Source organism: Rattus rattus, chromosome 18 (genome assembly GCF_011064425.1).
Source record: "Rattus rattus isolate New Zealand chromosome 18, Rrattus_CSIRO_v1, whole genome shotgun sequence".
NCBI lineage: Eukaryota > Metazoa > Chordata > Mammalia > Rodentia > Muridae > Rattus > Rattus rattus.
The window spans coordinates 31,013,160-31,039,261 of record NC_046171.1 but is presented as its reverse complement, the minus strand read 5'-3'; the positions used below and the strand labels follow the sequence as shown (position 1 = coordinate 31,039,261).

The 26,102-nt window shown below is 43.1% G+C and overlaps 1 protein-coding gene across 1 annotated transcript in view; it reads left to right on the top strand.

Moving 5' to 3' along the window:
- Positions 1–16,337: 16,337 nt before the first annotated feature.
- Positions 16,338–26,102, top strand: part of Man1a1 (mannosidase alpha class 1A member 1) — a 175,368-nt gene continuing 165,603 nt past the window's right edge. The window contains exons 1-2 of the mRNA XM_032888241.1: positions 16,338–16,570; positions 16,828–17,682. Of these exons, the coding sequence (XP_032744132.1) occupies positions 17,074–17,682 (609 nt within the window). The 5' untranslated portion in view covers positions 16,338–16,570; positions 16,828–17,073. The remainder of the gene's footprint in view (positions 16,571–16,827; positions 17,683–26,102) is intronic.

Below are 26,102 nucleotides of genomic sequence, written 5' to 3'. Positions count from 1 at the left end.
AACTAACACACTCTCAGAAAAGCCTTATTTTGGAACCAACCAGAACAAGAGCTTAAGTCACACTCACGAACATTCACTCACCCTCATATATCTGAGACAGCCTTCTTTGCAAATTAGCATGGTGACAGATAAAATCATTTTCTCGAGCAAAATTAGTAGCTTTTTAATTAGCATAATGGATATTTAAAATGGACATAAATTAGTGAAATACACAGTGTGTGACTAGACTGGAATATTTGGCAGCACCCTCCAGCATCCCGTTCCCAGGTTTCCAGAAACAAAGCACGCGCATCTGGAGGTCACCTCGCCTTGACCTTTCCTCTGTCTGCCTTAGGGATGACTCTGAAGGCTCCATGTCTATGTGGGCTTGAAGCTACTCGCTGGCCCACAGTATTCTGACATCTGACACCAATCACGACGCACGACACCTCTGCTTTCACTGAAAATGCTTTCCTGAGATGTAATTAGAGCACATGAGAAATCTGAAAACTCAGATTTCTAAGAGGTTTACGGGAATTGGTCAGCTACCCTGAGTTTTGCCACATTTGTTTCACGAATTACTATTTGAGTGGTAATTTTTATTTAAGATGAGCTGTCACCATCATATAGATACAAGATTAAAGGAGCTCCCAAACATTGCATTTCTACCCATTATTAGATGACTTATAACAAAACCTAACCTAACCTAACTACTATGTTTCTCGAGTTTGGTTTAGAGCAGTTTTTCTTTGCTTTCTTTTTTCTTTTCTTTTTTCCTTTTATCAGATTTTTTAAAATTTACATTTCAAATGTTACCCTCTCTCCTGGTTTCCCCTCCAGAAACCCCCTATCCCATCTCCCCTCCCCCTGCTTCTATAAGGGTGCTCCCTCCCCCACCCACCCACTTTCTCCCACCTCCCCCCCCCACGACATTCCCCTACACTGGGGCATCTAGCCTTGACAGGACCAAAGACCTCTCCTCCCACTGATGCCCAACAAGGCCATCCTCTGCTACATATGTGGCTGGAGCCATAGGTCCATCCCTGTGTACTCTTGGGATGGTGGTTTAGTCCCTGGGAGTTCTGGGGGGTCTGGTTGGTTGATATTGTTTTGCAAAGTAAAACAAGGCCCTACCCTCACAGAGTTTACTCTCTCAGATACAAAACACTGATCACACATCAGACAAATACACTTCAATGGTAGCTTTGATTAGCATAGGTGGTCCCCCAGTTCATAATGGTTTCACTTAGGATTTGTTTCTACTTTTCAAAAGTGTTTTTAAAAATATGCATCCATTAGAAACTAGAACATGAGCTTTGATCTCAGATCATGTAAGAGAACGTCTCTTTGTACTTGTATTGCCCAGTAGCTGTGGGACACAGCTCTCAGTCACCTGATCACAAGTGTAGCCAACTGATACTTAACAGCACATTGAGCTTTTGAGCTAATACCCACTTATCAGTGAGTGCATACCATGTGATTCTTTTTCTTTTTCTTTTTGTCTTTTGTGATTGGGTTACCTCACTCGGGATGACATTTTCTAGTTCCATCCATTTGCCTGTGAATTTCACGAAGTCATTGTTTTGATAACTGAGTGAGTATAGATATACCACATTTCCTGTATCTATTCCTCTGTTGAAGGGCATCTGGGTTCTACCCAAGATACAATCCACAGACCACATAAAGCTCAAGAAGAGGGAAGACCCAAGTGTGGATGCTTCAGTCCTTCTTAAAAGGGGGAATAAAATATTCACAGAAGGAGATAAGTAGACAAAGTTTGGAGCAGAGACTGAAGGAATAACCATTCAGAGCCTGCCCTACCTGGGAATCCAGCCCATATATATACAGCCACCAAACCTAGAAAATATTGATGAAGCCAAGAAGTGCATGCTGACAGAAGCCTGATATAGCTGTCTCCTGAGACACTCACCCAGAGCATGACAAATACAGAGGCGAATGTTAGCAGCAAAACATTGAACTGAGAATGGGGTCCCCATTTGGAGGGGTTAGAGAAAGATTTGAAGAAGTTGAAGGGGCTTGCAACCCTATAAGAACAATACCAACCAACCAGAGCCCCCAGGGACTAAACTACTACCCAAAGACTACACATGGACAGACCCATGACTCCAGCTTTGTAAGTAGCAGAGGATGGCCTTATTGGTCACCTATGGGAGGAGAAGCCCTGGGTCCTGCCAGGGCTGGACCCCCCCCCCGTGTAGAGGAATGTCAGGGCAGGAAGAGGGGGATGGTTGGGAAGGGGGAACACTCTCATAGAAGAAGGGGGGAAATGGGATAGAGGGCTTATGTCCAGGAAACCGGGAAAAGAAATAATATTTGAAATGTAAATCAAAAATATCTAGTAAAAAATAATTTGATTTAAAAAGAAAAGCCAAATTGGGTGGCCAAACTTGGGTATTTGATAACTTAGGTATTCATGTGCATTTTTTATATACAATACAACTTAAGTGAATGAGAACCTACCCTCATGGTATGCTTTCTAAGAAAAAACACAGGATAATGATATGTAAGAACATGTAAGAGGAATTCTAATCTTTTCTGGGAGTTTGGTTGGTCAGTTACTAATAGAATACTTTGCATCCCCTCTAAAATTCTTATGCCTTAAATCTCAATATGACTATCTTTGGAGAGAAGCAGGGTCAAATGATGTCCTGTTGTCCTATGAATTGAACGCTAACCCTACAAGATTAATGGCTTTAAAAAAAAAGAAAGAAAGAAAGCCTCTCCTACATTTTTTTCTTCTTTTCCTACATTCTCTCCTCCTTAAGCATTAGTAGAAAAAGGCATAACAATGTCAGGGCACAATGAGAAGCTGGCCACACACAAGCAGAAAGACAGACATCACCTAAAATAAAATTGGAAGCTTCTATCCAGCCTCCAGAACTATGAGAAATAAATTCCTACTGTCATCATTTTATCTTTAATATTTATTTACATTGTTTCAATTTCATTTTTAAAGAATTTTATGTATATGGGTGTTTCATCTATATGTTTGTACGTGGGTCATGTATATGCCCAGTGTCCACAGAGCCCACAAGACAGCACTGATCCCCTGGAACTGTAGTACAGACAGTTGAGCTGAGCCAGGGCTGAGATAAAATTTGAGTGCTGTGAAAAGCATCTGGTTCTCTTAGCTGGAAAATCCCTATGAAATATACAGAGAGAGAGAGAGAGAGAGAGAGAGAGAGAGAGAGAGAGAGAGAGAGAGAGAATGTAGTATCTCACTATATCCCAAGAATGGGATGCAAACCTACTTATGCAGAGCACAATATACCAGTTGTCTAAATCCCTTGCCTCTTGGCCATCTTGTCTTTGCATCATCATCATCATCATCATCATCATCATCATCATCATCACCACCACCACCACCACCACCACCACCACCACCACCACCACCACCACCACCCTCATCCTCATCATCGCCCTCATCATCCAGTAGTAGCAGTATATAATCAAAACCTACAAATCCAAGCAGCATTAGGATTAGGGTTGGGCAAGCATATAAAAGGATACGGACAGAAGGAAAAGAGACAAATGCATGCACGAAAGAAATAGGAAGAAGCACCACACGGAGAGGAAAATAGATAGAAGCCTGGAGGTAGGGAGCAGCAAGCACATTCCCAGGGAATGCGGTCACAGATCTGTAATGAAATCACATGTCTGTGCAGATTCTCCATTACAAAAACGTGCAGATGGGGGATGGGGAACGTGCGGGTTGACCAAACACGCTCTTGTAGTGCTGGTGGGTTAGAACGGTGGCTTGAAACAGGAGGCTGGTTCTGACTCTGACAGAGAAGTAGATCGATTCAAGTAATACTTAGGAGGAAAGCCAAACAATTAAAACAATGAATTAGATTTCAGCTTCAGACAGGATCATCAAAGAGGAAGCCTGGACTTTTGACTAGATGGAGTATTTCATTGTTGACAGAGACAGAAGGTTTCAGCCGAGGACCAGAATTAGGGGATAGTTTTAAATTCCATGCCCATTAGGCTGTAAGTAATGTAAATCACCTCTAAATATCTCTAGGTAAACACAACATTCAAGTAAAAGACATTCCAGGGCAAATCAGTGAATTCTGCAATACAAGTGCTGGGCCAGTCAAATCCAGAAATTTAGCTAGCGGAAGGCATAGGAAATGCTTTGCCAGAATTCCAATAAAAAGAAATCAAAATCATACAATCAAAGATGAAGCCCAATTCAATTCCATCTTTATGTTTCCGATCCCTCACAATAACCATTTTGCATACTGCATGCTTGCTTTTTCCCTCATAGGGACAGTCAGAGCTACTCTAACATCATCAATGCCACTAATGAGATATGACACATTTATAACACAGAGGTCCATACTCACTGAAGAATGTCACCAAAGAGAGATGGGTTTAAACACTGGATTGATAAAATATCAAATGTCAAATACACACCACCCTTCTAGCAAACTGACATGCTCTCTCTCTCTCTCTCTCTCTCTCTCTCTCTCTCTCTCTCTCTCTCTCTCACACACACACACACACACACACACACACACACACACACACACACACACATCGTCATACTAGGAAATACATTCCTTTCATGAGTGAAATGACCTGAATCCTATCAGTTACTCCCTGTGGTCATAAATCTGCCTCACTGCCACCCTTGCCCTCCACAGTTGTCTTGGTGTCCCCCCTACCTTTGCCCTCCATAGTGGTCTTAGCGTTCCCTTCCACCCTAGCTCTCCACCGTGGCTTTCATGTTCTGCTCCACTGTTGTCAACGCATACTCGCTAAACCGAATTCTCCACTCGATGTAGCAAAATCACCTCCCAGACTATAAATAGAAATTAATTATTTTTCTACTGTTAGAAAAATTACAAACATTATCGGATAAGTCCCTAAAAGTATAATTCACAATATGAACCAAAACAGAACTTTCAGATATTTTGCTGACAGAATTTTCTTGGAAAATCAGGATTAGATTTTTATCCCCCAACCCATATTCTTGTTGCTGTGATAAGATACTCTGAATAAAAGAACAACTAACGGGAGAGGAGACTCCTTGACTCACTGTTTGGAGGAGTAGCACATCATTCAGCTAGCTGCAGTCACAGTAGCAGTAACTTGTGGCAGCTAAGTCACATTGTATCCATGATGAGGAGTAGAGAGAAACAAATGTCCATCTTAGCTGAACTTCTCCCTTCGCACAACCCAGCATCCCAGTCCAGGAAAAACCGTGCCACCCAAGGTGTGTAAGTCTTCCCACTACAATTAGCCTAGGCGAGATAATCCCCCCCAGACATGCTCTTATCTCTCAGAGGATTCTAGATTCTGCCAATAAGGTCCGTCACACCGCCATTCCTCTGCTTGGGGGTTGGCACACTTCAATATCAATCTAAATAGTTTTTGAGTGAAAATGAATTGATTGTGAAAGAATTGCTCCCAAAGAATTAGAATGAGGGAAACACCCCACCCAGGACCCAGAAACAGACAAATGACTTTTTCTTATTAAGTAGGGAGCTCTCTCTGACCAAGACTGCAGAAACTGCCCCCTCTAGGAAAGGAATGAAGAGAGGAGGGCCTAAGGAGGAAGCAGCTGTCAGAGACCTGTGCTGAGAGTTGGATGTTTGGATGGGTAGATCTGAAACCAGAACACTGCACCGGAAATGTTCATATGAAAATGAAAACCGTTTGCATGCGCTAAATGGAGCAATGGGTTAGTGTTGGTTAGGAAGAGCGTGCAAACTGAGAAGGTGCAGAGCTCCAGAAATGAGCCTTAAGGAAACTCACACATTTAAAGGCTCACTCCTCAGGAAACACAGGAACTGACCAGAGTTTTGAAAACCAAGAGGCTGTTGGGTCACTGACATTAAGTGAAGACAATTTCAGGAAGCAGGGAGTGACCATTGTCATTGAAAGCTGAAGTCTAATGAAGTTGAAAATTATTAGTTATTACAACCCAAAGGGCAAAGATGATTTTTGTTAGAGTAGTTTCAATGGCGTGACAAGGCCAGCAATCTTGCTGGAGTTAAGCTGAGATGGTGTGAGAAGTGACAAGTCGTGGATAGCTGTTATTAGTAACAACTATTTGGAGAAAGCCTGGGAAAGAGAGGATAGTGCAGTACCTGGAGGGAAAGGGGTCTGCTTTGTTTTCAGTCCAAACCTTATTATGTTTAAAAATCAAAAGACAAGGCAGAATATAGACAGAAAGTGGATAACACACAGTATAACGTTACGGAGAACTGAGATGCTGTCTAATCCTAAGCACCGGAAGCAGACTGGCCTTGTGTAGAAGTACACAGCCCAGCTATCATAAGAGGAAGTGAGACTGAGTGCAGAAGTATGTAAGTGTTTTGTATTTGAATCAGAAAAGACGGGGCTGCGATTTGCTCTGTTCAGGTAGGCAAGCGTACAGTAAGTATGAAGAGCGAAGGAAGGTTTCAGAACCTTTGCATGCTACCATCATGGGCTGGACTGTTCTATATTACATGGGGGTATCCTGACCTTTCCCCCACTAGATATCATATCCACTTGTCTTTTGACATGATCAAATGTCCCCTGTGTGTTGGGACATCATTGTATCCAGCTCACAGAGAGCAGAGAAGTGGCACCGTGCAGAGTAGGAAAATGACTAAACCACATACCACATACACAGGAAGAGTATACTTGGGGCTGGTTTTGTTTCATTTTTAGTGTGGGGGGAGGGAGAGAGAGGGAGAGAGGGAGAGAGAGGGAGAGAGAGAGAGAGAGAGAGAGAGAGAGAGAGAGGTACATGGGTGCATGTAGCCAAAGGGAAGCCTTAGGTATCATCTTTAGGAAAAATGCCACACCCCTCCTTTGAGATGGCCTCTCTTTGACTTAAGAGATTTTTGCCTCAGTGTCTGGGCTCCCAGAACTAAGATACTGAAAAGGTAGCCGCTCCCTAGGAATGGAGATTTTGCCAGAGAGATGTGACCAAAGGGCAGAGGAACAAAACGCTGCAGTTGAAAGATGCTTATTGAAATTGAAATTATGAAGCACAAAATCTAAGAACATTGGAGGGTTGGTTAAAAAAAACATAATCTCTTTTTAAAAATCTAATGCTGATAGAAATTGGGAGCTAGAAAGAAGCTTTGGTCAGACATCTATGAGACACTCTGTCATACACAGACAAATACATTGTTTCCCCAAACAGTTTATAACATTGCTTTTCCTTTTCTTTTGCTCTAAATGAAGATGAGAAATAGAAGACATTGTGCTCTATTTATTTTGTGGACTAATTCAGACTTTATTGCTCCCATAGTGGGTAGTTTCTCATTAAGTTCGAAGCCTGTTGCAATGAATTTATCTTTGCACTTCAGATCTCCACATCTCTTTACAGCAGCAGGTGATGCATAAACAGTCACTCACTGTGGTTTTCCTAAAATGTGGGTCAACTCCAGTGTTCTAGAAGACTCCTGGAAAGCAGTGTCTAAAACCAGGAAGCAGTAAATCATTTTTGGTCTGGAGAAGAGGCCTTGTGTAGTCTGGCTTGCCTTGAGACTTGCTGTGTAGGTAAGGATGACCTTGAATTGATGATCCTTCCGCCAGAGTGGTGGGACGGTAGGCATGTATCATCATGCCCAAGTCCTGGGGTATTGGGAGCGAACTTCACACTTCTATGCATGCTGGGCCAACATTCTGTTGAGCTACATTCCCAGCCCCAAATCTTTGTCTTTTATGAAAAGCGGCGGCTGAAGGGAGACATTAATATCAACAGATCTATTTTGAGAGACGGAAGGAGTAATGAAGCAGGGTCTCCTATCTGGATATAGTGTGCGGAGGGTAAGGCAAAACACACTGGGAAAGCAACCAAACATTCTTCATTGAATTGAAAGTGCCAGGCAAAAGACAGAACAAACCATAACAACAAAGGGGGTCGGCTACATCATTTTGGTCACCCAAAGCTTGTAAAACTTAAATCTGCTGAGGAGAGCAGAATAGGCTAGCAGAAAAAAAGAAGAGCAGAGAGGAAGACGTCCTCTTTAGTAGTTCTGATGCTAGGTGTGTCAGCTTCCCAGGGTTGTAAAAAAAGTAATACCTGGATATTTAACAACTTTATACTTATGTGGTTTTTTTCATGCAGAATATTATGAAGGACAAGAAAAATATCGAAAGGTAGTCTGTTTATTTCTAAGAGGTAGGAATAAATTCTTTCTTTTCCTAATCCTTGATGTTTTTATTCATCCAATTTTTTTTTACAAAGGCTTTACTAAGAAGAAAATTGCCACTCTCTTCAAATGATCTGGCATCCCAGGAAAGCAAAGAGAGACATGGTTAAAATGAACATAAGCATATTTGGTGAGGAAAAGGCGATCTGGGCTAGAAAGCCTCCTTTCCCAGTGCTGATCACTTTGTAAAAATGAGAACATTACTTTTAGTGAAAGGATTACACATCCCATCTGCCTTCAAGGTCAGAAAGGGAAGAAAGCTATTACTCATTACAAATATTTTTTTCTTTAAGAATCAGGGAAGCAGGAAGAGGATTCCAGAAAAACAGTGTTCCTGTGAGCACGGAGAAAACATAACTGCTTTAAAGGACATGCAAAAGAATATTCTAAAAATTTCAAGCCGCTTCCTTCTTAAAGGTCTATGTATTTTGAATTTTCCATGATTAATGTAGACAATACGTTTACGATAAGAATATAAAATAATTAAAAGGCAAAATGTACATAATTCCCGATTCGAGGGAGAAGAGATGTGTTTTCATGGAGGAATAAATACCGTACACACACAGAATCAAAACACAGGATGCTCTGACACCCATATTATAAAAGGATTACAAGACAGTGATTTCTGTTCTGGTAGAATCAATTGAGCACAAAGAATCCAATAGAGAGGTTCTGCTATAAATGTGATATTAGATCCTATGAAATATTCATATTTCTCTTAAAATAGGCCAATAAATTCTTTAAAATGTTTTAACTTTTTCCATGTATAGATGTTGGAGACACATACACACTTTATCCATTTGTTTCTATTCCTATTGACCTGGGATTCTAATGCTAGCTTCTCCATGAGTTCTCCCTGTACTCTCTAATAATACAGATAATAATATTGTGAAATATTAATGCCTTTTATCTGATAAAACAATGGCTTATTGTGCTGCTTCATTGCTACACCGCTCTCCATCATACATGGATACTTATTTTGACTTTTGTAATCATTTCAGTTGAAAGAAACTAACTCAACTCCCGTCTCTGTATCATTTTGCTTACAAGCTACATACCACAAGCACGTTCTCTTGGAAACATCTTGCTTACCCTGACGTGGGGAAGAACAGTTAACAGTAAATATTCATGCATCAGAAAATATGAATTATATTATTTGCCTATGGAGAGATGTATATCAAAGGCAATGACTCAAAATTTAAATCATCCCCTTGGTTTGATTATTCCAATAAGATATATATAGATATAGATATAGATATAGATATAGATATAGATATAGATATAGATATAGATATAGATATAGATATAGATATATATCGCAACTTGAGTGATTTCTTCTGTTTGGGGACATATTTCTCTATTTATTGCTTCTTGTACTACAATATATAATGTCTCTATTTAGTGTGTCAACTTAATATCATTAGTAGATATGTTATGGGTCTAAAGACTCTTGGAAGCCAGTTCTGAAAGGAAAATACTTTGCATACTCGTTGAAATATAAATGTTAATGTATTCACTATCAGGCAGCCATCACTGTCCACAAACCTTCCTTCCTTTAATACTGACCCTCCACTTTTCCATTCATTCTGCCACAGACAACCAAGCATTGGCTTCCCATCCCTGTGTGCACCCCTACTCTAGCCATTTTCTGTGGTCTCTGTGAAGAGAATCTGTAGGGTAGTATGGGCAAAGGCCACCTGGCCCCTGTACCGGGTTTCCCTACGACAGTCCTGCTTGCTGAACACCTTTTTCTTGTATGGATTTACATTGGTTTGTCCATTCGTCAGTGAGTGGACATTTGTGCTGGCTCCATACTTTGCCTTTTGTAAATACGGCTGCCATGAGCTTTCATACACAGACTTTGGTGTGCACATATATTTTCAGTTCTTTTGGCTGTGCACCTAGGAGTAGAATTGCCGGATCATATGGTAACTCTATATTTATCCTTTTGAGGTGCTGCCAGACTGGTTTCCACAGCAGCTGCACCATTTTACATTCCTCAAACATTTTAAAAAGAAAATGGAAGCGGTAAAAGCACACGCAGTTAATAAAACTCACTCAATGGTACACTATATGGAAGTTTGTAGAATCTTTACAAACAAGTTTTCCTTGTTCTTGTCATCTTACTCTGCTTATAATACCTACGTAGTAAATGAACTTAGTACTACATTAATACATCTTTATAATGACTACTTTAAGGATAGTAAATTAATTTCTTGCTAGAGATATACATGGATTTTAATATTAACGATGCAGATTGAATGGCATTTAGGGGCACTTGATTATTTTCAGTTCCTGTTGATTACTATTGAGGGCATCGTAGTGTTATAATAATAGAATATGTATTATGGCCATTTAATATTTGGAGTAAACTCGAGTACCCGATAATCTAATGAGTTACATTTATACTCCAGTGATTTTTAGAAACTATGCGTGATATCCAGCTAATTAAGACTAGAAGATACATGGGTCAGTGATTTGAACTTCTTTCCTTTGGTTCTCCTATGGCAATCTCTGTCTCCATCTGTCTGTCTATCTCTGTCTCTCTGTCTCTCTGTCTCTCTGTCTCTCTGTCTCTCTGTCTCTCTGTCTCTTTCTCTCTCTCTCTCTCTCTCTCTCTCTCTCTCTCTCTCACACACACACACACACACACACACACACACACACACACACACACACACACACACACCGCCATAGTCCAGAACAGTCTTCATTCCTCCAAATGAATAGACTACCAGTCCCACTTCTGGCAAGTAAAATCTGCTCAGGTGTTGCTGACAACAGACACACTTTGACTTTGTCTCTAAGTGAACCTGTATGTTGCAAAGGACATGAACGAACCAAACAAACCTGAAAAAGAAGCTATATTGACAAAGAACGGCAAGAGAGTTTCTAGCCACAGAGACCCAGAAGTCAAGATTCTGCCTTCAAGGACAATAGGAAAGACTGAACATGCTGTACAAACACCATGTTTATTTTTCAATGATAAAAGGGAAGCCAAGTGTTTATGTGTCATGCTCAGAGCTCGTTTCTCCAAAATAAGAATGTGTATACATGGTTTTACTTTATTTTATTTCATGAAAAATATTACAATTGGGCAAAAGAACATATCAAAAATATTCCATTCCTGAGTTTTCTTTTTCTTTTTTTCTGAACCAGCATATGAAGTTTTCTGAAACAGAAAATGGAGTAAATATTATTTTTCAATTCAAAAAAAAATATTTTTGAGGAAAAAATTATTTTCCTCTAGTCTTGGAGTTCCATTTGTTCTTTGTTTCACTCTGTTGAAATAGTATCTTCTCAAGCCATAAATGTATCTTCCGAGTCCTTAATGGCTACTGTTAACATCCCCTAGGAAGATTTTCTGCCGGGAACCCCTGGCTTCAGATTCTTCAAGCACTGCCATGAATGCCATTTTGGTCATTTTGAGACTTTGCCCTCACTCACACTTTCTCAAGGTTTCGGAGAATTGATCTTACTTATACAAAGAGTGTGGGAATATTACACAGCCCTCTCCGGGGCACAGCTGGATGGAACTGCTATGCATCCCTTCTTGTGTGGTGGAAGTTATCTGAAGGATAGGAATTGAAGAAGGACACATCCAGAATGCCTTTTCTGCTCCCTCCTTTACGGTCTTTCTTTCAAGAATCCAAAAGATACCGTTCTTCCACTAGTCTTATCATTTAATTCCATTTCAAGAGAAAGGGGAAAAGTTATTTAAACTCCTTCAGTGAATACTGAGCCAGACTTTACTTCAAACATTATCCTTAAAATCCACAACAATGCTGCAGATGTAATACGAGAGTCACAGAACACAGGCAACTCATGGTCACAAAATTTGTGTGCCACGGTCACAAAACCAAGAGGATACAATGTCTTCGAGAATAAATTCCTCTTTCAAACCCTTGCCCAGGCTTAGTTTATTCAGGCTCTTTGTTGAGCTCGTGAAAACTACATCTGAGAACTTCTACACTCCACTCTCATTTTGAAAGTTGGTTTAGAACTTCACTGGCATTACATTTCTTCTTTCAAATACACTTTGGCTTCAAGCTACAACTTTCAAAGTGAATGAAAACTTCTAATTTAATAGTGCTACATTGACTATTGGCATTGCAATAGTATCTTTCTCAAACACTTCTTTTGACTACTGTAGAGCCCCACACTTTCATCCAGGAGATGGGCAAGCCAAAGCACCCTTTACAGCTTCCTTTCTCAGGAAAGTTCCATGAGAAGTTCCTCAAAGCCAGTTGACAAATATTTGTGCTACAGGATGTCCTAAAATTGGGAACTGCTGATATCTCTAAGTAGGTGTTGAAACAAAAACAGATGTCTCAGTGTTGTCCTGCAGGGTCAAGGTGCCCACAAGGATTAAGGAGCCCACAATCCATAAGGATTCAAACCTGCTCCTTCCTTAGTTGTTTGCAAGGGTAACAGGATTTCTATGAAAATGTTCTACTTTAGTCATTCCCAAGTAAATTTAGGGGAGGAAAAAATACCATGGCATCACAAATAGACGCTAGCCTCCAATGTAAGTACCAATATCACTGATACTCCTTTTAAGTCTTTAATTAATTCTTTTGTGAAAGTTAATGTAAAATTCAGGGTTGTCTACTGAAGTATTGAAAGGTCAAGATTAACATTCACGATAAACTGTTTTCTTCATACTACATTTTACTTTTAAAATCAAAAACCCAAGAGCCATTCTGACCTGGATTTAAAGTGAATTAGAAACTCTATGAATCATGCATGTAATGTGTTAAAAAATATTCAGGAATTGTTATCTAGATAAAATTTACTTATTCATTGAGTTGTACTTTATTTTTAAATCCAAAACAAATATTAGTATCTAGTATTTAAAAAGTTTATCTTATAGAATTATAACTCGAAGATTGAAGAAAATGCCCAAGAAAGCTTCTTGTGCTTTCGTTTGTAAAAACTTACTGCTTCTGGCAAAATGATTAACTTGCCAGTTACTACAATATTGCCAGTTTTCCTCGAGTCATGCTCACAATTATCTTACTGTAAATGTTAAATCTACCTTTTGTTAACTAATTTTTGAAAAAAAAAAAAACAAGCCTCTGAAATCTAAACAGCCATATTAATCAAACAGCTTTGAGTGTTTTTAAAATTTCAAAACGTAAATATCTACAAATTGTTAAGGAAAGACACTGAGACCAAAGTACTGAAAGGGAGATAAGATGGGAATTCCATTTATTGGTAAGTGGCAAACAGAACAAGGGAGCTTGACATCAGAAGGACTATCTGATCAAATGAGAGAGAGAGAGAGAGAGAGAAGGGGGAAGGGAGGGAAGGAGGGGGAAAGAGAGAGAGGAGGGGAGTGGGGGGAGGGAGGGAGGAGGAAAGAGAGAGGGGGAGGGAGAGAGGGAGGGAGAGAGAGAGAGAGAGAGAGAGAGAGAGGGAGAGAGAGAGGGAGAGAGGGAGGGAGGGAGGGAGAGAGAGAGAGAGAGAGAGAGAGAGAGAGAGAGAGAGAGAGAGAGAGAGAGAGAGAGAAACAAGAGGAACACAATTCTACAAAATGATGTTAAAAGTTTCCAAGTTTATGCTAGCCCATTCACAATGAGTAAACACTAGAACTCTGAAAAGCACTGGGTTCACAAGGATCAAGGCATTCCTTCCGGTAGGTAAAGATTCCTGGCTTGAGAACCCGGAAGCAGTCCATTCATGTTCCGTCTCCGCGTTTCTCTGAGGGAGGTGAGCACTGAGCGCCACAGTCAAGGCACAGAGGCAGTTGGCTTCTGTACCATGCTCATTCCTACCTGCAGTCTGTCCTCTGTTTCCTCAGTGCTTCCCAGACATACATGGGGCCTTGGGTGGCTATTTAAAGGCAGATTTCACTAGCATATGCCTTAAAATAACTTAACCGGGAGTCTGTTTCCAACTTGCTCTAGCCCAAGGATGGGCATTCCCAACACATTCTCCACTTGCCTCACACAGATGGGTGTCCTTGAATGTGGACTTACATTCCATCACGAAAACTAACTTTTCGTTTAGTACATTATCAGAACCAAACTTTGATTACAATAAACCCATGTCTAATGATAAACTGGGGCGGTGGGGGGAACCTTAAAGTAAGTTTCACAAAACTGAACCCAAATAAAAAGAACAGTCACCTTAAAAATTTAGAAATAATATATAAAAACAAAATTTAGATTTCTAAAGGGAAAATCAGCCTTAAATAGATGGGCTACATTTTTCATGCATCCACTACAGGGAGTATCCTAAATGCCCAAATTGATTTGGAGTCAAGATCAGGGAGTTTAGAAACTGAATTAGTTAAGACTTCTTGGTCCTATCCTTGCATATGTACTAAAAGGTGAATTTTATTACTTTCTGGAATACATATACCAATTTAAATGAAAGTTCATAGGTGTTTCTGTCTCTTTAAAATGATTCCATTTTTTAAACATAGTTGGAAAAATAATGACTGCCCAATCACCACCCCCAAACGACCAGAAAGCAAGCAATTGGTTTCCTCAGGAGTTAGCTCCGGTTTCTAGGGATCTGTCTTCTTTTCTGTGAGGTCGCTGTTTCAGGGGTCTGGTTGAGAATAAACACTATTATCCACAGTCATTAGGTTTTCAGCCTACCCACAACCTACAAATATACTTTGAAACAAATTTACCTTTCCGTCATTAAAACAAAACATTATTGCTTTCATTTTTAGAGCTAAAAATCTATTACCCTGCTTGGGTATGCTGCACTCTTCTGGGCATAGAATTTCATAGCAAGTATCAAAATAATCAAGCTATGAAGTCACACTTATCAAGCCACAATTTCGTATTAACCAGAACTTCTGATTCTGTTACTGGTTCATTTTGAACACGTCCAATACACAACAATTAACGATGGCTTAAAATAATAATTAACATTTAAACGAAAAACACCCCAGGATTTCTAACTTGGTTTTCTATTTTCTGCACACAGCCCAACACCTGAAAACAACTGTGCTATGCTCGCTCTCCTGGAAGGTGCCAGCTGTTTTCCTCTGACTAAGACAAGTAAAGGCTGAACTAAAATCATGTTTCCGGAGAAGGTTGAGGGTAAATAGAGCTGCTACAAACCAGCTTTCAGGAGTGGGAAGTCAGTCCAATTTTCCTCTGGCAACCGTTTCTTTGTGGAGCAACAGGGGATTCATAACACAGTTTGGGAAATGTTTTCGTGTCCCTTCACCCCGAGGCAGGGGGTTCCCAGCCAGGTCAAAATGTAGATCTAGGCAATATCAGCAGGGCATTCCAATCGATGTCATGGGAGGTGGAGCCAGTCTCCATGACATTCCAAGAGACTGAGTGCTGCAAAGCTGTGTTGAAAACAATCTCTGTTGGACCAAGTCTTGCCTTCACTGGGAGTTGTCGCATCCAAGACTTAATTTCAACAGGGTTCAATTTATTGCTTCGAGCTCTGGCAGCATAGAACTGTCTTCTTTGAATGGAAAATTTGACCAACTGCGATGAGGTAAATGAATTTCGAAAGTGGGGGAGCGTGGGGGAGCGTGGGGGAGTCATACAACTTTTTTTTTTTTGGTTGATATTGTTGTTGTTTCTTGTAAGGGGAAGAGGGTGTATACTTAGAGCTCCAAGCAATCCCCGAACCCCAAGTCGCCAAGGATGTGAAAAGGTGTTGGTGAGGCAGAGCTCAAAGGCTCTGTAGGAGAGCCTGGAGACTTTGGATTTGAGAGTTATTGGGCACTGGGGAATCCCTGTCTTGGGTAACACGGGTGGCTGGGGGAAAAAAAAAAAGACTTCAAAACCACAGCTTGCCCCCCTAATCCCCTGCGTTCTCTTCGGGACCGCCAATTGCGAGTACTGGAGCATGCTGGCGCTACCGCATTAATCGCGGTCACTCGGGATCCACCACCTTTGGGGATCCGACCCGAATGGTTGGGGACCGAGTAAGCTCGGACCAACTCCGGCTCTGGTCCTCCCGGGCGAGTCTTAACCCGGCTCCTGGGCGCAGCTCCAGCCCTCGGGCGCCCAGGAGAGCGGCGACCTCCCCGCCTCTGCCTGGTCCCGGAGAGGCTGCTCTTCCCGTAAACTCCCCGCCCCGCGCGGCCCCCTCCCCGCCTCGGCTCCACCCCCGCGGGACCCTGGGAGGCGTGAGATTGGCCCGGACGCGCTGTCACTCTCCGGACGCGTCACCGCCCTCGTTTCCGACCGCCGGGAGACCGGCAGTGCTATTAGTGCACCGCGGGGCCGCGGCGGAGGGCAGCACGTTGCCTGGTTTGTTGGCACACGCCGGCAGGTCGGCGCGCTCGCTCACCTGAGTCGTGTCCCGGGGCCGCAGAGCCACCGGGCTGTACGAGCGCCACCGCCCGCCGTGACGCGCTCGGCGATGGGCAGCTGGAGAAGTTGACGAGCCCCCTACGCACGCGGCGCCCTTGCTGCCCAGAGGTGCGCCGCCCTTGCCACCGAGGTGTCCTCCGTCCTGACCCAGATGTGCGCGGGACACCCTGCCTCCGAGGCTGGAAAACTTCACCCCAAGTCCAAAGTGGGCTCCGAGGGTGGTGCCCGCGGCTGGACCGTGGGGCTGCCTGCCGGGATACTGTCCTGCGGCTCCCGGGGCCAGGGGAGGGCGGGGACCCACTGGAAACTTTCTCAGCACCTTCCTAACCACTGCGTTTTACTGTCTCCTCTTCCCCCCCAAACAGGGGCTGCAGCCAGCGGTTTGCCGCGCGTGCCTGTTTGCCAAAGGAGCCGCCCCGGCGAGGATCGCCGGAGGGGAGCCGCTTCCAGCGGGGAGACTCGCAGCCCAGACACGCGCTCTGGGCGGCCTGGATGCGCAAGAGCCGGCCCCGCAGCAGCTGACCGCCGGCGGCAGCGAAGTTTGGCTGCTGAGCGGCTCGGCGCCGGACGCCTGGACAGACTGTCAGCCTGCGGCTGCAATCTCCGGAGCCATGCCCGTGGGGGGCCTGTTGCCACTCTTCAGTAGCCCTGGGGGCGGAGGCCTGGGCGGTGGCCTGGGCGGGGGTCTTGGCGGCGGGAGGAAGGGGTCTGGCCCCGCCGCCTTCCGCCTCACTGAGAAGTTCGTGCTGCTGCTGGTGTTCAGCGCCTTCATCACGCTCTGCTTCGGGGCAATCTTCTTCCTGCCTGACTCCTCCAAGCTGCTGAGCGGGGTCCTGTTCCACTCCAACCCTGCCTTGCAGCCACCCGCGGAGCACAAGCCCGGGCTCGGGGCGCGTGCCGAGGATGCCGCCGAAGGGAGAGTCCGGCACCGCGAGGAAGGCGTGCCTGGGGACCCTGGAGCTGGACTGGAGGATAACTTAGCCAGAATCCGTGAAAACCACGAGAGGGCTCTCAGGGAAGCCAAGGAAACCCTGCAGAAGCTGCCAGAGGAGATCCAAAGAGACATTCTGCTGGAGAAGGAGAAGGTGGCCCAGGACCAGCTGCGTGACAAGGATCTGTTTGGGGGCTTGCCCAAGGTGGACTTCCTGCCCCCCATCGGGGTAGAGAACCGAGAGCCTGCTGACGCCACCATCCGCGAGAAGAGGTCAAAGATCAAAGAGGTGAGTGAGCCCTGCCAGAAATCCCACTCACGCTGCTGTTTTCAGGGAGGTTTGATAAACGGTTAGAACTTAGGGCTTCAACGTTATCGTGCAAAGGCGAGGGAGATCTCCAGGGCCACCCTTTGCCTTTTACCACCTTAGGATAAGTGGCCAGTTAGTATCTGAGGCTGAATCCCATTGAACTTGCGTGCTGTGGTGAGCTTAAGCTATAAGAGGCAGGGAGCGAGCGAATACTTGGGCAGGTGACACACTCACTGCCTCCTCGCCGGCTGCAGTCAGTCTACGCGGCAAACAGTCACCGTGCAGGTATTGAACCGCCCTCCTCCTCTGAGAGGCTTGCAGGTGGTTTGAAATTGAGGCTGAGTGTAAACAGAGGGCATCAATCACACACGATACAAAGGTTATAACAGTGAGCGAACGCGCCCAGTGTTCAGTCATGTGGCCTCCTCTTGCCAGGTGTGTGTGTGTCACTGGCTGTAAACGTGAAACTTGAGATCTCCTGTCATGGGCCACATACTGTCTTTTACTGATTTAAAACCCTAAGAAGCGCACACACACACACACACACACACACAGAGAGAGAGAGAGAGAGAGAGAGAGAGAGAGAGAGAGAGAGAGAGAGAGATCTACTGTTTTCTGTATTTCTAGAACATTATCAGAAAAGGGGGTATTCCCTGATGCAACAGGTCAGCCTCCACAGCAGCTCAGTGATGAAGTTAATCTAGAGCAAACATGGACTTTGGTAATTCCTTTCTGGTTATTTTTACTCGTAACCTATGATTGGTTTCTGTAAGCTGAAAGACGAAGGAACCCTAGGAAATCCTTTCAGGCTGTCATTTCAAAGGGGAAACTGAGGAATTACAGCTCAAGAAGCAGTCAGTGACTGAGTCGAGTCCTGGACACAGAAGTGGAAGCTTCCCAGTCACCAGACTCTGGGGACATGCGTCTTTCCTGGCTGCTTTCTCTATGTTTTCCTGGGAATCCAGTCCTGGAGAACTGTGGTAAAGCATGGCATCCCAACTCTGGATCCATCCTCTAACATATGTCATGAAGGGACGTAGTATTAGTATGAGATGCATTACCAGGAAAGGGTCCCGATGGCATGGTGAGGGAGTAAATAGAACTTGAAGGCTGTGAAGAGATTTAAAGTGGTTGCAGGGTGGAGGCAGGTTGGTTGCCATAGGAGTTGCTTAAGACCAGATGAGATCTGGTAAGGGGTCACTGAGCAAGTTCAAGTGGACTTGGGTCCCTCTCAGTCTCCTCCAGGCTCTGTTTGCTCATCCGTCATGCTTTCTGCTTTGCAGAGACATAGTAGGCGAATGGCTTCTGCTATCATGAGCTGGTTTCTCTAATAGCTTTTCCCCTCTGTGAAATCCCAATACTCCTGAGAGACACACATCTGCCTCTTCCCAAACATCTCCCCACTCCTACCTCTTAGACTCCTTAATCAATACGGACCATTAGAAAATGTCCCCCCAAAGGCTCACTGTCTGCTCTTTGCTGTTCGAAGTGAGCCATTTCTGAATGGCATGCATCTGAATTCACAGGAGTGTCCAGTTAATGTGGGCTGTAGCTGTAGGAAGAAGGGATTGCGAACACTAAAGCATTAAGAAGCTCGCCATTAATGACTGAAAGTGGGTTTTGAATAGACACCACACCTGGTAGGAGTCCACGGAGAGCAGCATTTTGGCAGTCTGTATATCCCCCAGCTATTAGACCAATTGATCTATGTCTCTAAATCATAGGAACTTAATTTACTGAATCAAGGAAATGCATGTGGCATCTGTCATGTGGTTCCAATGTCTTAGAACCTAGTTCAAACTGACCAACTTTATATAAAACATTAGAACTAAACATGTTTTTTTTTTTTTAAATTCCATGCAGTTCCAAAAACCCTAAGTAGCCAGCTTGATTTGCTTCAGCGTTTAGTCAAAGGCCAACAGGACGAGGGGGAGATGAATTATGATTTTCCACTAGAATAGTTCAAACATAGTCCTTCGTAAACCAAAAGCAATAACTCATGCCATCCTCCTTTTAAAAATTACTCTTTGTCGGCTTTGGATGAATATATAACGAATTTTAGTGCCCCACCCCCTTACCCTCAACTCATGCTGTTGTAAAGGACCTGGTGTTTGATGGCGGAGAAGAAAAGTGGCTGATAACCCATTAGACTTCAACTTCAAACATCGAGGTTCTGCTTGCCACACTCGGGGCTACTTTTTGTGGCCCCAAGCCCTTCGCCTTGTTTCCGTGTGTTCCAATTGTCTTTATAGTCCAGTTCTTTATTGCACTTGCATGCACTAAAACTTGTATGGTTAAAGTTTAGGATGGAATTCGAGTCAAGCTTTCACTTTTATACATCTGGTTCAAGGGAAATGCAACACTGTTTTTATAATGCTGAGATAATTGTATTGTTGGTAGCGCACTGGATTTTTGATAAGTTTGTATCACAGGGGAGGTAGCCTGCTAATTTAATTAAGTAGGGCATTGCGTCCACCAAAACGCCTTGAGCACATTCTACTAATTCCAGCCTTGGTGGATTGGATGAAAACTTTCCTCTTCCCAATCCAGATTCCCACAATGTTATCATGACCCATTCCTGAAACCTCAGGAATTTATCCTGAAATTGCCCTGCCTTGTGATATGTATGCCAGATATAAAAGTGTAGTCACGTTATCCTATGGTTCTAAGAAAAACTGTTAGAAGTTAAATAGTTTCGTGGGATTATTATGAACATACTCTACTTCGCTTTCTACTCCATTTTTTGGGGTTAGCAAGTTTTTAAAAGATTTGGAGGCGAGAGGGCAGGGGAAGGAAACAGCCTACCATGTACCTTAGGATGGTAGCCTAATTTACTTTGAATAATGAACATCATCTTCTTCTGAAGTTGAAGGGCATTCTGGGTGATAGAGGTGTCAGATCTAGGCATAGCTGTCTTCCTAGTTTCTTGAGAGAAGGCTTTTCATTCCTGACCTATTCCTGACTCAAAGATACAGAGAAAGATGCACGTTGATGGCTAATGAGTAAAACATATTTTATTGAATTTTACACTAGCACTAGTGGTGTGTGTGTGTGTGTGTGTGTGTGTGTGTGTGTGTGTGTGCGTGTGTGTGCGTGTGTGTGCGCGCGCGCTTCAGCACAGTTACAGTTTATGTTAAATATTAACTATTTGCCCTTTGACCTTAGATCAGATGTCAGAATAAGTTGCCTTGACAAATTGAAACAAAAACTCTTTCATTTTGAAGCTTAACATTCCAGGTGAATTTTATGGGATTTACTATGGAAAAAAACACTTACAACGCAATAAAGCTATCCTTTGAAGCCCTGGCCCAAGGGGCTAGCATCCATTTGCCTTGTTTACCTGTTCACTGGCTTCCTGATCCTTGGTGATCCTTGGTAAATCCGTGATGGTGTGGCCTGCCTCACTCAGGGGTCCCAAAGCAAGGGAGCTATAGAGATTTCTAAAGGTTTCTGTCTTCGGCAAAAAGATTTCAGCAGTGTAAACACTAGAGTGGGTGCTAACTGTTGAAGTTATATAAGCAGGAAAAGCTTGTGAGTAGAAGTGAGTTGTCTGAATTGTCTTCAGTTTAATTTGCTGCCAGCCGTTCCCGTAAGTTTGATAAAGGGAATACCTTGACTTTATCAACTCAGGCAGTTAAGATTCACTGAACAAAGGAGCTGTGTGTAGGACTCCGAACTTAGTAAAAGGTCTGAAAAGCAGCTTAACAATATGGACCCTGTGTCGAAACCTCTGCAGCCGACCGCAGGTGAGCTAGTCAGCCAAACCATCTTGTAGAAATGGATCCTGGTGCTTCCGGTGTGTAAAGATGCCTTTCCAAGAGCTCCTGACTTCTTTGACTTTACTACAGAACTTATATACTTGAAATACGTTTTCAAACCCTTAATAGACAAATTCTGAAGGAGGGCTTTCAGTGTGTGTGTCAAGGTCATAAGGGAAGGATATGTACAGATACCTGTGAAGGATGAAGGCTAATGTAGAGGGGATTCCATGTGCCCGGACCTGACATCCATTCCCCAGCCTAGTAGGCTCTTAATTTCTCTCATATCATACGTAAACATATGTTTCGGTTAGCCAAAATAGACCCGGAAATGATTGGCACAATGACCTAACTAGGTGGCCAATGGTGTAACTAGGTACAAAAGGAAGAGGGAAGAATACGTCTAGTAGTTTAAGGAAGACATAATTATGTGTGGTGGTGGGAGGTCCTAACTTTTTCCCCTTTCGGTAGCCTGCTGCCTTGCCCAATGGTCAGTGTCTGGCCATCACTTGCCTCCCTTATGCTTTCTTAAAGGGCCTTTGTACAAACTCTAAATTTTATTATTTATTTATTTATTTATTTATTTATTTATTTATTTTTGGGTTGCCAGCAACATGCCAGGGAAATGCTAATCCTGAGAGGACTTTTTTTTTAATTTATAAACGCAAACATATGTATTAGATCATAATCTACCATAGGTGTCTGAGACCCGAGTGACGCCTTAGCTCATGCGCTCTGTGGTGGAGGATCTAAAACACCAGGATATTTCTGGAAATCACCAGTTAGTGGCCGAACGGAATGGGGAGTAGAAGGCCTGGTTCTTGGTGTGTGCTGTTCGCCGACCCCTCACACCTAACTTCCTAAGTGAAACTCTCAAGACGAGAATTACCAGGTGGACCACATCTGTCCAATACAGACCCTAAAATAGAATAGGCATAGAACAGATGTGACTCAACTCTGCCCTACGGTAAATGTCACTTGATTGGCTTTAAGTAAACTAGTAAGTCTTTTGAAAGATGTGTTCCTATGGGTGTGACTTGGGAGACTGTTTTTAAAGCTGCATAGGCTAAGAGTGATACGTGTTTTTCTCTGTTTATAAAGTTCTCTGTGAGAGTAGAAGCATTTGTAACCAGGACACTGCAAACCTTTGTGCCGAGAAGTTATAAAGGAGAGAGAAACAAAGAGGGTTGTCATATCTTAAAGATGTGCGTGCCCAGAGAAGAGGGATGCCGAGATGCAGGGGAGCTCTTTAAGCTGTAAATGAACGTGCTCTCTACCCATACATAGCATTAGAGATAGCAGAAGAGTTGACAGTTAACCTAAGCGAACTATATAGGTTTTAGGGGGTATATATACATTAAACACACACACACACACACACACACACACACACACACACACACACACACACTAGTCCACAGCCTTTCTGTCTCTTTGACGAGGACCTGAGATGTCCTCTTGAGTACCTTCCCCTCTTCCGCTCTGTCCACTTGCAATGACTTCACAGTTAGAACAGTGGATACTGGACCCAGATTACCCGAATCTGAGTCTGGTCGCCACCATGCACTAGGCTCCCAGACCTTGGCCAAGGTCCTCAATCTCTCAGAACTTCCTTCTTCTCATTCGTCAAGTGAAGATCGTATTGGAACCTACCTTGTTGGACCTTGTGGTTTGCTCATAAAGCTGAACACGGTGTAAGGCGTGCCATTGGCATGCAGTAAATGCTTCTTGCTTTACTGTGTTACTGTTGTTTCCACGAGTACTTTGTTTCTTGTGCTGATTAATAAGCCATGGATAAAGTGATGAGATTTCTAAGGACAGTTATAATAATAGTAACTTTTAGGTTTTGATGATTAAAGAGATACTTGGATGCTTGTACAGTTCGTCCAAAGGACCTGTCCAGATAGGTGTGTTTTTAAGCTGTGCTCTGGTCGACTCTAATTCTCTTAGATTGATAATTTCCCATAAACCTCAGCATCTTGAAACGTGTACACTCAATGCATGCACGTCTGTTTACATCCTTCAGGGCATGTGCGGAAGAAGAACTCGTTCCTCACAGTCTACTAGCCCTGAAGTACCCTCTTCAGGACTTTCAGTCAGGCTGCCTCCTTAAGTATTAAATCAGCCCTCAAAATAGACTGAGCAAAGCGGTGTTTCCTAGTTTTGTCCTTGGAGGGATGTTCTAAAGAAGTAAAAAGAAAATATATTTTAGATCCGGCAAAAAATTAATTATGATAATCTCTGTAATGAGAGCTAAGCCTGTCTGTCACCTGATGATAGGCTTATATAGAATGTGTACGATTTGCTTATATTTTGTAGCTATTGACCTTTCTTGAGAATTCCATATTGAATTAAATATATTTTTCAGGTTCCAGATCTAAAAAGTCCTCAGACATCTTGAGGTCCAGTGTAAATATTAGCCATGGGGCTCCTCCATTGGACTTCATGGAATGTCTTTAGTATCTACAGGATGGAGTGGGGGGGTACAGGTCACTGCCTAACCAGGCCAGTTCATATGGTGACACAAAACCTCTAATACAAGTCTGAACTCGGGAGACTGGCTGGTCTTGCTATGGCTTCCTTGCCTCCACAGCCCAGACTGGCAGGCCCGCAGGAAGAATCCCCATTGAAAACACCTTAGAGGGAGATGGAGCCGCTTCAAGTATTTCCTGCAAAAGCGATGCTGGCTGATGTCTGCTCGTAAGACAGCGCCTCCACAGTGTCCTGATAAAGATTTCTATGATCATTAGGTACCCGAAAGAAAACCAAATGAGATTTAAGGCTTAAGAGCATTTAGGAGTCAGCGCTGCGTTTGGTAAATCAGAACCCAGCAGTCCTACATGTAACTCAGATAAAATTTAAAAGCCCGTGTAGCCCTTTGTGTTTCCTGTGTTCCTGACGAGAATGCCCCTCCCCCTCCCGCTTCCCGTCCCCCAAACCCTCTCAGCAGGACAGCTTGTCCTTCCCACATTATAACTAAGCAAATATCCAGCCCCCATGTCGTAGCACTGTTCTCTCAGTTCTGATCTCAGGCAATAAGATGCTCGCTTTTATTTTCATTTTTAATGTAAATTTCTATATGGGTATTATTATTGTTGTTGTTGTTGTTGTTGTTGTTGTTATATTGTCTAATCTCCAGATCCTCCTGTACATATTTGTCATGAGAACTTGGTGTGAAGGTAGGTTTGGAACTGAGATGGAAACTACACAAATAACACCCAATTATGAAAAAACCAGGGTTTAATAATACAGTACGACCCTCTCTAAGGCGTGTTTTGTTGCCACACTCTGGGAGAAGCCTATTTGCATAGGCCAGGCGTTTACAGGAAAGGGTGTGACAGTAGTTGATAGATAGGCCTAGGAATGACTGCGGTTCAGACACAAACTCATGACAGGCAAATGCCACAGATGTTGCTGGAGCCTGTCAGAACCTTCCTCATTGAATGGTCTTCTCAGGATCTTTGGAGGAACCTAAGGGACAAGAGAACCTCTGAGATAACCGTCAGAACTCCTGGTCCTTTCTGAGGGTGACAGACTAGATTTCACGAGCTAAACTTTAGGCCATAGTGATCTGAACTTAGTATTTCCTTTATGGGAATATGTAGGCTCATGACGCTAAATACCTGTGTTTACTCAACTTGTTTGTTGTTCTTGCTGTTGTCTTAGTTTGTGTTTGTTTTGTTTGTTGGTAAGGGCATACTTGAAGAAGACAAAGTTGTGTGTGTGCCCTGTCTCAGACCCTTATTTCCAACTGTTCAAACAAGCAGATCAAAGTCTATGTCATTGAAGGCGCTCAGAACAAATTGTTGTTCTGTGATGTTTGTTCCAGCAAGGGAGAAAAATACGGTTTAGAAGCAGCTAGTACCTTGTCCTGTGCCTTTTCACTGTAAGCCAAGGTCTGTTTTTGCAAAGACAGTTGAAGTGTAGGTGAAGGCCATAAGCAGATTCGTTACCCCCATCTCTGCTAATACGTTAACTCTTCCATGGTTAATTGTTTAAATTTGCTTCTGTTGTTTTCTGAAAACATATTTGGTCAGGTAAGAGCATTGGCATATACCATTTCTGTGAACCCGAGAGTTTCTTTTCTTTTTTTCACATAACAAATATTAAGATAAGCCTTTGTCTAGTAACTTTGTCTCATTTTTCTTGGGCTGAAAGTTCATAGTACCTTCTAGATGTAGTGACCCTTGAACCGTTTCTACTTTCCCCAATGGTATACTAAAGGCAGTCTATTGGACCTTTATGTTTTATTTTTGTAGGTGATAAGACAGTGTTTTGCATTGGATTGTTCCACTTTCCGTCAGCTGAGCCCCAGTTTACTAGCGGCTCTTCACGTTTAAAATGAAGTTGGGATTTTCTTCATTAGGTCCCTGATGATGCCTGTCTCGCTGCAGATCTGTGAATGGTGGAAGAGACTTTCATTGGTCTAGACTCACTGGTGTGTTAATATTTAAACTAATAGTTGAAGGTTAAAAATAGTCCATACATACTTAAGAAATGACATTTTTCCTGTCCCAAATGGAAGGCCCTACAGAGCTGAATTCTTAAGAAAGCTTACCCAAAGGACACCATTTAAACTTCATAACCATTTATCTTCCTATGTGTGAAAGAACACACATCTTATGGGGGTTAGAGATCTTT